This window comes from Chiloscyllium punctatum, chromosome 9 (assembly GCF_047496795.1).
Source record: "Chiloscyllium punctatum isolate Juve2018m chromosome 9, sChiPun1.3, whole genome shotgun sequence".
NCBI lineage: Eukaryota > Metazoa > Chordata > Chondrichthyes > Orectolobiformes > Hemiscylliidae > Chiloscyllium > Chiloscyllium punctatum.
Window position 1 is genome coordinate 19,692,932 of NC_092747.1, and position 13,551 is coordinate 19,706,482.

General features: G+C 42.6%; 1 protein-coding gene across 3 annotated transcripts in view; it reads left to right on the forward strand.

The window, feature by feature from the left end:
* oca2 (oculocutaneous albinism II) overlaps positions 1 to 13,551 on the forward strand; it is a 545,784-nt gene that overhangs the window by 226,108 nt on the left and 306,125 nt on the right. For all 3 annotated transcript variants that reach the window (XM_072576986.1, XM_072576990.1, XM_072576987.1), the window contains exons 10-11: positions 3,729 to 3,800; positions 9,359 to 9,424. In XM_072576986.1, coding sequence (XP_072433087.1) covers positions 3,729 to 3,800; positions 9,359 to 9,424 — 138 coding nt within the window. The remainder of the gene's footprint in view (positions 1 to 3,728; positions 3,801 to 9,358; positions 9,425 to 13,551) is intronic.

A 13,551-nucleotide genomic window follows, 5' to 3' on the forward strand; every position in this document is an offset into this window, starting at 1 on the left:
TTATGAGACAGAAAGTTTTGGCAGGAAATGGCAGAGGATGCAAATATTATCTGAAGACAGAGGCTTGGGGCAGATTGTAGTGAGAAAGGTTAACTCTCAAATCAGGAAGTTTAAGCTACATCATGAGTGATGTAAAAGATCACATGGAAGTGACAGGAAAGAGAGATGCTCCTAAATGTAAGAGAATAACTGGTTCATAATTAAACAGTAACCTTAAAAAGACTTTAGACCTCAGCAATCTCTCAAGTGCTGTGGAGCACCTAACCTCTTCTCCCACAATAACAGAATTGTAAAGAGAGCAAACACTGACACTACTCCCTGAGAAATGTTTGAGTTTTGAGAGGGACACACTTATTGTTGGTAATGAGGCTCTCAGGAAAACATGTCTTCTTTAATCTTTAAACAGGAAAATTATTTACAGGTGACTGCTGCTGTAGTCCAAGGTAATTAAAGGAAAAAGGTCCACTGTCAATGTTGTGACAAATGTGCCTACTAATTCTCTGCAAACACTCTGGGAACAACATGATTGGAATCTTTTAATAACAGTTTGTCTTCGATCCTATGCCACTGATTAGTGAGTAAAATGCAGAGCATTGTTCTTTACTGCATTTAATGGGTTTCCAGTTTAATCTTCAGCCAGAAGCTCCAGCTTGTGGACTGAGCACTTAGCTGCGCACTGACATAATTCCAGCTGGTGTTTGGGTTGCAATCCAAAAGCTCTTCATTTTTTCTGTGTGAGGTTGGGACAGGTATAAATAGAACACAAAGCCAGCCTTGACTCCTGTTGATCTAACTTCCATCCACTGCCAACTGAGTGCAACCCCAGTGATGTCATTTTCTCTGACCCTGGTTTCAGCTGCAGCCTGTTACAACTGAGGCCCAGTGTCAAGGTGGGTCACACTTTCTGGCAGGATGTCTGAGCAGTCAGCCAACATATCCTTCTGGCCAGCTGCCTGGAGGAAGTTTCTCCCAGAAATCTCCCCCTTTTTCTCTTCCCAGTGGAGGGTTTAAGGGTTTGAAGGAACCGGAGATACTGCTGAGTCAGTGCAAACCAATGGTAAAAGAATCATAGATTTTTACAGCATATTCGATCTCTCGCAGCAGTACTTGCTGAGAACCACTGGAGCAGAGTTTGATTAAAATAGTAAAATTAGGCCACTTTCTAAAATCAGAGCAGCTTGGCTGCCCCTCCAACAACTGCTCCCACTTGGCTGCCATGGTCTCACTGGGTGAACAATGGAAAGCCCTAATGTGCCTGTGGGCAGGTATTCCACTATATTTCTTGTGAAGCTTTGCCAATGGGCCAAAGGAGCAGCGCTGAGGAGAGCCCTGGATAATGATTGCAATTCACTTTAAATGAAGGTACTTGGCAGATCTACACTCATGGAATCAAAGCATTTACAGCACAGCATCAGGCCACTCAATCTGTTAATCCTCTGCTGGAGCGAGCTGTTCAGCTAACAAGACCATGCTAAAACCTCTTGTCTGCCCTTTTCTGCATACCTTTTATACTCTTTGTTCTCCTAATATTCTTGAGTAGCTCTGGTAGTTCCACAACAATTTATCCATGTATCACTCTATTTAGGAAGACTGAATTCTGTTATTGCTGTGCTACTTTCCCTTGGCACTGATATTTTGATATCTGTGCCAATTCTGATGCAAAAAAAAAGACAATCAGAATACATTACTGTTGTCAGCTTTTCCATGTAAATTTTCCCTTTAAATATTCAAGCTCTCCAATTGAACAGCTTTGAGCAAGTGTAAAGGAGGGATGCCCATCAGTTAAAATTAATTCCAAGGCTCTCTCGCTCAGTACTCAGACGCCAAGCAACATTCAGCCAAAATGAAGGGCTGAAAACAGCCACGAGTGTTGAAGACACACAGAGGATCACTTAGAAGGAGGAGGGTGGGTGACTGGGGTTCAGTCTGCATCGTGTATTGGAACTGTCTGAAATAGTGCAACTTCAAGAGCAAGGCAGAATAAGAAATAGGTTGTGAAGGCAAAGAGTCAGAACCCTCAAGGTTGCTTAATAGTCTCAGAGTCATAGAAATGTACAGCATGGAAACAGACCCTTCAGTCCAGCTCATTCATGCCGACTAGATATCCCAACCCAACCTAGTCCCATTTGTCAGCACTTGGTCCATGTCCCTCTAAGCCCTTGCTATTCAGATACCCATCAAGATGCCTTTTAAATGCTGCAATTGTACCAGCCTCCCCCACTTCCTCTGGCAGCTCATTCCATACACGTACCACCCACTGCATGAAAAGGTTGCCCCTTAGGTCTCTTTTATGTCTTTCCACTCTCACCCAAAGCCTATGCCCTCTAGTTCTGGACTCCCCCACCCCAGGGAAAGGATCTTGTCTATTTATCCTATCCATACCCCTCATGATTTTATACACCTCTATAAGGTCACCCCTCAGCCTCTGACGCTCCAGGGAAAACAGCTCCATCCTATGCAGCCTCTTCCTATTACACAAATCCTCTAATCCTCCTTCATAACTTTGCAAATTTTAATGAACTGTAAATCCAAACGTAAATCCAAATCCAACTGAGCAAAGCACAGTTTTCCACCCTTAGACTCCCAGCATTTATTAACCTTACCAAGAGCTTGTGGAAAATGCAGTAAGTTTAATCATGGGACGATTGTAAAATGTAAAGTGAGAAGTTTGCAGCATGCCCTCCTAACATATCCTTCTATCTCCGGTGTCTATCACTTCCAGATTTGAGCATCGTCTGCTGTGGTTGTAGAGACCGATTAGCAAGTGGTTGTCACCGATGAATGGCATTGGCCCCAAAATCATTGATTTTTTTACCTCCTTCTGGTGGGCTTTCTTTTGCTCCATTGCCCACTTCCTTTGACCTCAGCTTTGTCGACAATCTTCCTGACTGAGTGGCTTCAGGCACTTTGGGCCGCAGCATCCCTGCGCAACAACTCTAATCCTGGTCAACTTGAGGTCGTGCTGGAGACATGATTTGATCACAGCATGTTGTCTTGGGTCAATAGCAAGCGAACCATAAGACATGCCTTTGGAAGTGTGGGCCCAGTCACTCACATGGTCCAGCCAATGGAATTACTGCTGACTCCAAGGAAAACTTGTTGGGGACCCTGTAGTTTGATGTATTTCCCATATTCTGTCCCTTGTCTAGCTAGGACATCCTCAATTTTTATATATTAGTCAGAGAAATACATGTACCATCTCAGCCACACGTTTTTGGTATCATGCTTTGAGGCATCAAGGAAAAACGCCCTGGGGTAATTTTGATTTTGGACAATAATGTATGAGTTGACTTTGAATTCATTGCCGAGATCCATTTACCTGACTTAATTACCTTTCAAATGATGTCAATGTGAATGACAATCAAAAGATGTGCATAACAAGTGTCTGAATCACTGAATGGCAATGTTAGTTACTCAAATGTTGTTTTAAATGTATAGATTGAATTGAATATCTGATACTATGAATGGGTGGTACGGCTGAAGGTTTCCATTCATAAGTTTGTGTCCAATTTAGTCATTTCTCTTGCTTAAGATACCTGTCAGAAAGGGACTGAAGGAGCAACAGATTAGTGTTACCGAGTCTCTGAAACATTGATTTGAAACATATTTCCCCATTCTTTCCTCTCCGCATTGCACCATTCTTGCACTCTTAAATAAAGACATCTACAGATTCTGGTTGTTATATTTGATTGGCTAATACTGCATTTTGTTGTGTGCTGTGATTTCAGATTGTTCATCGATCTTTGGCTGCTATGTTGGGATCACTGGCAGCTTTGGCTGCCTTGGCCGTGATTGGTGATGTAAGTGTCATCTTCATTCCTAGTAAATCCTGACATTGTTTTTTGTGGAATCTTTCCAAAGACCCTTTAGAAAAGCAAATCTATGATTGACTGTATGACATGGGTATGTCATAGAGTCATAGAGATGTACAGCATGGAAACAGACCCTTCGGTCCAACCCGACAATGCTGACCAGATATCGCAACCCAATCTAGTCCCACCTGCCAGCACCCGGCCCATATCCCTCCAAACCCTTCCTATTTATATACCCATCCAAATGCCTCTTAAATGTTGCAACTGTACCAGCATCCACCACTTCCTCTGGCAGCTCATTCCATACAAGTACCACCCTCTGCATGAAAATGTTGCCCCATAGGTCTCTTTTATATCTTTCCCCTCTCACCCTAAACCTATGCCCTCCAGTTCTGGACTCCCCGACCCCAGGGAAAAGACTATGCCTATTTATCCTAACCATGCCCCTCATCATTTTGTAGATCTCTATAAGGTCACCCCTCAGCCTCCGATGCTCCAGGGAAAACAGCCCCAGCCTGTTCAGCCTCTCCCTATAGCTCAAATCCTCCAACCCTGGCAACATCTTTGTAAATCTTTTCTGAACCCTTTCAAGTTTCACAACGTCCTTCCGATAGGAAGGAGACCAGAATTGCACGCAATATTCCAACAGTGGCCTAACCAATGTCCTGTACTGCCACGTCATGACCTCCCAACTCCTGTACTCAATACTCTGACCAATAAAGGAAAGCACACCAAACACCTTCTTCACTATCCTATCTACCTGTGACTCCACTTTCAAGGAGCTATGAACCTGCACTCCAAGGTCTCTTTGAACAGCAACACTCCCGAGGACCTTATCATTAAGTGTATAAGTCCTGCAAAGATTCGTTTTCCCAAAATGCAGCACCTCGCATTTATCTGAATTAAACTCCATCTGCCACTTCTTAGCACATTGGCCCATCTGGTCAAGATCTCACTGTAATCTGAGGTAACCCTCTTTGCTGTCCACTACACCTCCAATGTTGGTGTCATCTGCAAACTTACTAACTGTACCTCTTATGCTCGCATCCAAATCATTTATGTAAATAACAAAAAGTAGAGATCCCAGCACCGATTCTTGTGGCACTCCACTGGTCACAGGCCTCCAGTCTAAAAAACAATCCTCCACCACCACCTTCTGTCTTCTACCTTTGAGCCAGTTCTGTATCCAAATGGCTAGTGCTCCCTGTATTGAGCGAGATCTAACCTTGCTAATCAGTCTCCCACGGGGAACCTTGTCGAAAGTCCTGCTGAAGTCTATATAGATCACATCTACTGCTCTAACCTCATCAATCCTCTTTGTTACTTCGTCAAAAAATTCAATCAAGTTTGTGAGACATGATTTCCCACACACAAAGCCATGTTGAGTATCCCAAATCAGTTCTTGACTTTTCAAATACATGTACATCCTGTCCCTCAGGATTCCCTCCAAGAACTTGCCCACCACCGAGGTCAGGCTCACTGGTCTATAGTTTGCTGGCTTGTCCTTATCACCCTTCTTAAACAGTGGCACCACGTTAACCAACCTCCAGTCCTCCGGCACCTCACCTGTGACTATCAATGATACAAATATCTCAGCAAGAGGGCCAGCAATCACTTCTCTAGCTTCCCACACAGAGTTCTCGGGTACACCTGATCAGGTCCTGGGGATTTATCCACTTTTATGTATTTCAAGATGTCCAGCACTTCCTCCTCTGTAATATGAACATTTTGCAAGATGTTACCATCTATTTCCCTACAGTTTATATCTTCCATATTCTTTTGAGGGCAGAGTGACCTATATGGACTTCAGTAGGGCGTTTGACAAGGTTTCCCACGGGACACTAGTTAGCAAGGTTAGATCTAATGGAATGCAGGGAGAACTCACCATTTGGATACAGAACTGGTTCAAAGGTAGAAGACAGAGGGTGGTGGTGGAGGGTTGTTTTTCAGGCTGGAGGCCTGTGACCAGTGGAGTGCCACAAGGATCAGTGCTGGTTCCACGAATTTTCATCATTTACACAAATGATTTGCATGTGAGCATAAGAGGTATAGTTAGTAAGTTTGCAGATGACACTAACATTGGAGGTGTAATGGACAGCGAAAAGGGTTACCTCAGATTACAGTGAGATCTTGATCGGATGGGCCAAAGGGCTGAGGAGAGGCAGATGGAGTTTAATTTAGATAAGTACAAGGTGCTGCATTTTGGGAAAGCAAATCTCAGCAGCACCTGTACACTTAATGGTAAGGTCCTCGGGAGTGTTGCTGAACAGAGAGTTCTTGGAGTGCAGGTTTATAGCTCCTTGAAAGTGGAGTCGCAGGTAGTTAGGATAGCGAAGATGTTTTGTATACTTTCCTTTATTGGTCAGAATATTGAGTATAGGAGTTAGGAGGTCATGTTGCAGCTGTACAGGAGATTAGTTAGGCCAATGTTGGAATATTGCATGCAATTCTGGTCTCCTTCTTATCGGAAGGAAGTTGTGGATCTTGAAAGGGTTCAGAAAAGATTTACAAGGCTGTTGCCAGGGTTGGAGGATTTGAACTACAGGGAGAGTTTGAATAGATTGGGGCTGTTTTCCCTGGAGCGTTGGAGGCTGAGGGGTGACATTATAGATTTTACAAAGACATGAGGGACGTGGATAGGTAAATAGTCTCGGTCTTTTCCCTGGGGAGGGGGAGTTGAGAACTAGAGGGCATAGGTTTAGAGTGAGGGGGAAAGATATAAAAGTGATCTAAGGAGCAACTTTTTCACGCAGGGGGTGGTACATGTATGGAATGAGTTGCCAGAGGAAGTAGTGGAGGCTAGTACAATTACAGCATTTAAAAGGCATTTGGATGGGTATATGAATAGGAAGGGTTTGGAGAGATATGGGCCGGGTGCTGGCAGGTGGGACTAGATTGGGTTGGGATATCTGGTTGGCACGGATGAGTTGGACTGAAGGGTCTGTTTCCGTGCTGTACATCTCTATGACTCTATATCATTGAATGAAATTAGGTTCATTGTGGGCAAATGTTGTAACTTCCATCTAATGTCCTCGCTGCTATTTTAATAAGGACAATGTCTAATTTAAACATGATTTAGCAATGTATAAAGCAATAATATTATCCCAGGTGAAAATTCTGCATACAAGTGAATGGTACCTGCAAATAGTAGTTGTAGTACACTTACTGATTTTTGAAATTCTGGAGTACTATTCTGTGTCTGTGTCCCCTTTTTTCTAGCCTCCTGCAGAAATGTGTTCAGATTAAAGAGCAGTTTGCTCAATATGTTTGAGCCAGACAAGGAATATTTCGATGTCATGACTCTCACTAGAATATATAAAATTCCATTGGGGGGGTGACAGGGTAAATGCTAAAAAGAAGTTCCCAATCATGGGAGAGTCTGGGAGCACTTGGCTCCATTTGATAGGAGCACGGCTGATTCAATATTCCTCCTGTCTACTTTCCTGCCCTTTCTCCATCACCTTTATTTCCCACCTCTTCAAAAATCTATCTCAGCCTTACATATACACTAGGACTTTGCCCCTACAGCTCTCTGTGGCAACAAAGTTCAAATCTCACAACCCCCAGAGAAGAAATTTCACTTCAGTTCAGTTTTGATCTGGTGCCCCTTTATTGTGAGACTCTGCCCTCCAGTCTCAGACTCTCCCAGGAAGGGAAACCTCTTCTCAGCACTTACTGGTTAAGCATTTTACATCATTGCCACTTAAGAATTTTACACATGTCATTGAGATCATATCTAATTCTTCTAAATTCTAATGAGTCCCGACCAGTTTAGCCTTCGCTGATCAGACAATCCTTCCATACCAGGGATCACCCTAATGAACCTTCTCTGAATGTCTCCAGGGAAATAATATTTTTTCTTAGATAAGGGGACGAAAACTGCGACAGTACTCCCGAAGTGGTCTCACCACCTTGTACAATTACAGTAAGATTTCCCTACTCTTATACTCCAACCCCCTGTAAATAAGGCCAACATTCCATTAGCCTTCCTGATTACCTGTTGCACCTATGTGCTCACATTCTGTGTTTTGCGTGTGCATACCCCCAAGTCTATTTGTGTTACAACTTACTGCAGTCTTCTACATTGAAGGAATACTCTTGCTCCATCTTTTATGCTTTTCACAAGTGCCATAAAATCATAGAATCACTACAGTGTGGAAACAGGCCATTTGGCCCAACAAGTCTACACCGACCCTCCGAAGAGTAACCCACCCAGACCCATTCCTCTACCCCATTACTCTACATTTACCCTTGACTAATGCGCCTAATGTACACACCCCTGAGCACTATGGGCAGTTTAGCATTGCCAATCCACCTAACTCACACACATCTTTGGATTGTGGGAGGAAACCGGAGCACCTGGAGAAACCCACGCAGACATGGCGAGAATGTGCAAACTCCACATAGACAGTCACTTGAGGCTGGAATCAAGCCTGGGTCCCAGGCTCTATGAGGCAGCAGTGCTAACCACTGAGCCACCGTGCTGCCCCATGGCAAGATTCTCACTAGGTAGTGACAAAATGACCCCTTCTCCACCATGTTCAGACCTATCTTTGCACGGGACATCTTCAGAACGCACCACGGGCTTTTGAAGATGATGTGGTGCACAACAGATGCTGCGTTTCCATTGGATATCCGTAGAGTGGTAAGTTTCTGTGGGAACGGCTCATGGTGAGGTGGGACGGAAATCGAGTGTGAGGGACATCTTAGGAAGATAATTCATAAGGCACCTTTGTTAAGATAGGGTGAGAAATCTTGCAAGGCCTTGTGGTGAAAACACTCTCAAAACTCTGCTCAGACGTAGCCAAAAAGACACAAGACTTTGTGCTCTGTTTCTCTCTCCGCAGATGCTGCCAAAGCTGCTGGGTTTCTGGAGCACTTGTTCTAATTTCCAAATTCCAGCATCTGCAGTGCTTTGTTTCATTCGGGGAGTGGGATAAATTGGATCATACCCTGCAACGTATCTGGCATTAACCTGACCAACTAAATAGGCTGTGTGGTTTTATGCTTCTCTGACTCAGTCATGTGGAAGGTGGGAATTCAGTCCAGCCTTTGTCTATATTGTGGAGGGTTTCTGCCAAATCTGCCACCTTTCCATTCGTCAGCACTAACACAACTGAACATGAAAGCTTTATCTGACAAGCCTGACTTGGTTTTAGCAAATTATGGCTTTGATTTTGGTGTTTAATAACGGAAAAATGGAAAGGTTGACTTGCACCTGAGAAAAATGGGAAAACAGGAGAAGTCAAAAATCACATGACACCGGGTTATAGTCCAACAAGTTTATTTGAAACTGCAAGCTTTTAGAGCCCCCACTCCTTCCTCCGGCTCTCACCCCCTGCCTGAGGAAGGACCAGGGTCTCTGGAAGTTTGTGGTTTCAAATAAACCTGTTGGATCAGTGGTGATGTGATTTTTGACTTTGTCCTCCCCAGACCAACACTGGCACCTCCAGATCAAAACAAAAGAAAGTAGAGGCCATGCTGTAAATTAAAATTGTTGGCTAGAGCCATGAGATTAACTGTGAGTGTTATATTTTTGATTGCAGAGGCCAAGCATGGCTACAGTCGTGGAATGGATTGATTACGAAACACTGGCATTATTGTTTGGAATGGTAATTAAAGTCATTTTAACTGGGACTGTTTCATTCATGCATACATAGTTTGATCGCTTTTAAAATGTTCAAGCAGTTTAACTGTGGAGCAGAATTTATTTCTTAACCTTAATCTCACCACCTGCCAGCTTTGCAATACATTTCAGCATTTGCGTGAAACGTTGGTGGCAGAATTTGGTTCTGTTTTGGCTGAGTAAGACCAGAATTTGCAAACTCATGGGCTTCACTCTCAGAAAGTGCGATGTGAGTTCTCAGGTGTTGCAAGGCATTTTCTTTACATCGAAAATAGGAAACATCCAAAAGTTCGGAGTGTAGCTCTTGGAGTTCTGAAGTTCATTGTGACAATCTAGCACTTCTCAAGGGTTCTGGGCAACTTCTGTTCAGCCGTCCCTTTCGATTATGAATGACCTTGGGTATTATTTTTTAGATGTGTTTAATCATTTATTGGGATGGGCATTAACTGAGTTTTCGCTCAAGCACATGTACAGAAGCACTTATTGAAAGTGTTGGGTTAACTTTGGAGATGGGTGCTTGCAAACTTTCAATCTGTAAATAAACTTTGTGAAGATTGGCTTTGATACTACTCTTCACCAACCGGCTTTCCAGAATATGTTGAGTTATAGTCTAACTGGTTTATGTGAAATTGCAAGTTTTCGGAGCTCAGTTCCTTCCTCAAGCTCTGGAAGCTTACAATTCCAAATAAACCTATTGGACTATAACCTGGTGTCATTTGATTTTTGACCTTGTCCACCATTGTCCAACTCCAACATCTCACATCATTTCTGGAATATGACACCAGTCACAACAAGAAGAGAAATGTTGCTTGTGGTGGTAGCTTCTGTGCTGGTAATAATTCTGGGTGCACTCAGAATCAACTAATGGGGGAAGGCCAATTTTTTTTTGTGTTTTTGTTCATTCATGGGATGTGGGGATTTGGGGTGGCAAGGTGGCTTAGTGGTTAGCACTGCTGCCTTACAGCACTAGGGACATGGGCTCAATTCCAGCCTCGGGCGACTGTCTATGTGGATTTTGCACATTCTCCCCGTGCCTGCTCTGGTTTCCTCCCACGATCCAAAGATGTGGAGGTTAGGGGAATTGGCCATGCTAAATTGCCCATAGCGTTAGGTGCATTAGTCAGAGGGAAATGGGTCTGAGTGGGTTACTCTTTGGAGGGTCAGTGTGGACTTGTTGGGCCAAGGGCCTGTTTCTATATTGTAGGGAATCTAATCTAATCTTAATGTCTTGAAACTGAATGGCTTGCTAGACCATTTCAGAGGGCAGTTAAGAGCCAAACACATTGTAGTAGGTCTGGAGTTGCATATAGGATATGCAACTGAAGAAGGGCTTATGCGCGAAACATCGATTCTCCTGCTCCTTGGATGCTGCCTGGCCTGCTGTGCTTTTCCAGCAACAAATTTTCAGCTCTGGAGTTGCATATAGGCCAGAGCAGGTAAGCATGGCAGATTTCCTTATGTAAAGGATATTCATGAATCAGATGGGCAGTTACAACAATCAATGGTTACATGGCCATCATTAGACTGGCTTTTAATTCCAAATCTCTTATTTTACCAACTGCCACACAAATCTCCAGAACATGAGCCTGGTGCTCTGGATTACTATTTCAGGCATTACCTCCATGCACTGCTTGTGCAAATCTAAGGACACAGCCCCTCAGGCCTTGACACCAAGGGTTTGTAATCATGCTTGTGCGCGTTGACTTTTATTAACAGCTGATTCTCAACAACACATCAGTTTTATCTTTCTGCTGTTTGAGTTCAAATCCTCCCGTAACCTCACCCATCCCAATCTCTGTAAATTCTTTCGCCTTTAATATGTTGTGGGGGCTCTGTTGGTTGAAATCTGGCCTCTTCATTGCCCCTGAGTCCAGCTGTGATGGTTTTAAACTCAGGCCTCTCTGCCTCACTTTCTTTCTCTAAGTCACTCCTCAAACCGCTGAGCAAGTTTTTGGGCACCTGGCGCAGTAGCTCTCCATGTAGCTCCATGCTAACGTCTGGTCCGTTACCACTTTGCAAATGACCATGTTCCCTTTTTCTTACATTAAAGATGTCAAATGAATAGAAATCACCATTACTTTTGTGCACTGCATTAGCATTAGCATATTTGTTGGAAATGCTTTGGTTCATTTTTTAAAACAGAGCTGTTATTTTAAGTGGGTTCCTTTCTTCCTTAAATTAAAAGTGCTCACCCAAATTCACTTTTTTTCGCTGTAAAAGCACAATGGGACCTGCAGTCGTTAGGATTTATGTCCATGGAACAGCAAAAAATGGTCACTGAAGAAATTAACTTCACCATAGCTCAAGCTGACAGTAATTTCCTGAAGATTCAATGCAAATGGAGGTTTGTTTTGAAACACTTGTTTAATGAAACACAAGCAGATGACTGCATGTTCTGGTGGAATGTGTCAGAATAGTTCATTGTGCCAGTCCTACTCTACCTTTTACAGGCCTCTGTTGCTACTTTATTAGCCCAATTCCTGAGCATTGGCTACAGATTCAATTCTCTGATTTTGCAATTTACCTTAAACTTAAGGCCTTTAGGCAAAATAATCAGTAAGCATACTTTGTGTCTCCTTTTGTGGATGAAGACTGGTTGGTAGAACCTTTAATGAAATGTTAGTTAAAGAGAATTGATTTGTTCCTGTCTCTTATCAAAAATATAACCATCCAACTTAGTTCTAACTATTAAATGTCAGATTCTACCAACAGTGACAAAGCAATTCTGCAACCATGATATCATTGAGCAGGATAAACAACCAATCACACCAAAGAATTTTAACAGACAGAAAAGCAGAAAGGCCATTCATTAGTCTTCCTTATTTTTCACATTTTCTAGACAGCAAGTTCAAGTTTGGGACTTACACTTGGGATTAACTTAAGTGCTGAAGTATCATAAGGGAGCTTCTAAAAAATATTCTTGAGCATTTTAAAAATCTAGTTTCTTTGATTGTAAAGATAACAAATGAAATTCTGGAGGCACAAAATCAGTTTTTCAGGATCAGAGCACCTCTGCAATAATAATAATTATGAATCGAGAATGTGGTGCTGGAAAAGCGCAGCAGGTCAGGCAGCATCCGAGCATATAAGCAAGGTACACTGTTAGGATCATATTTACAGTTCACTCAGTAAAATGCAAGACCTTTTATAGAGAATAATTGTGTAGAAGTGGAAGTTTGAATCATTTCAGCGATTTTTGACTGATTTTGATCAGCAACGGCATTGATAACACAGCCTGTGGGAGCAGGCATTACTAACTACCACATCTGGACTTCCACTCTAACTGCACTTAGGTGCAGATGTCAGAAGTTGCTCCAAGTTTTGCTGTTGGAATGATGGTGAACATTGACAATTTTGCCATAATTGCAACTGTACAATCTGTAGCAATATATCTAAAAGAATACTAAAGTCAAATTATCCAGTCTGTTTACAAAGCTGCAGCGAGCTGTCATATTAATGGATTACTTGTCGTCTTAAACAAGATTAGTGTAATTGGAACAGGAAATTGTAGCATTCATCATACTGACTTTGAAATTGAATCTTGTACAAATGCTTTCTTCACCATATTAACTCCTCTTGGATATTTAGAATGTTCATTCACAAATAATGTTTTCAAAATAAACCTCATTCTCTGTGAGTATTCCAGCATTGGTGCTAACTTAAGATACCTCACTATAAAGCCCATATACTCCATGTTTATAAATCCCATTTTTCATTATGATAGAAATATAGGATTATTCGTAGGATACCTGGCCTATTCTATCATTCTGTTAAATCAAGGCTGAACAACATCTCAACTCTACTTCACCACTTTGTTTCATACCTTTAATGCCTTTGTCTAACACAAATTTATCAATCTCGTATTGAAATTTTCAATTGGCCTAATCTCAATAACTTGTGGGTGAGAGAATTCCAGATTTCCATATTACCTGAAGATGCCCTGGTATTAGCTCTGAGGGGCTCAGTCTAAATGCCAGGCTGTGACCCTTTGTTCTTCCAGAAGGGTGTTTGACTGGTTGCTGTCTCTGGGAGTTACTGGTATTGAACATAGGGATGTCATTTTTCCACACTGGTGTAACACTGCTGTTGCAGAACAGCCGTTGACTGTAAAAC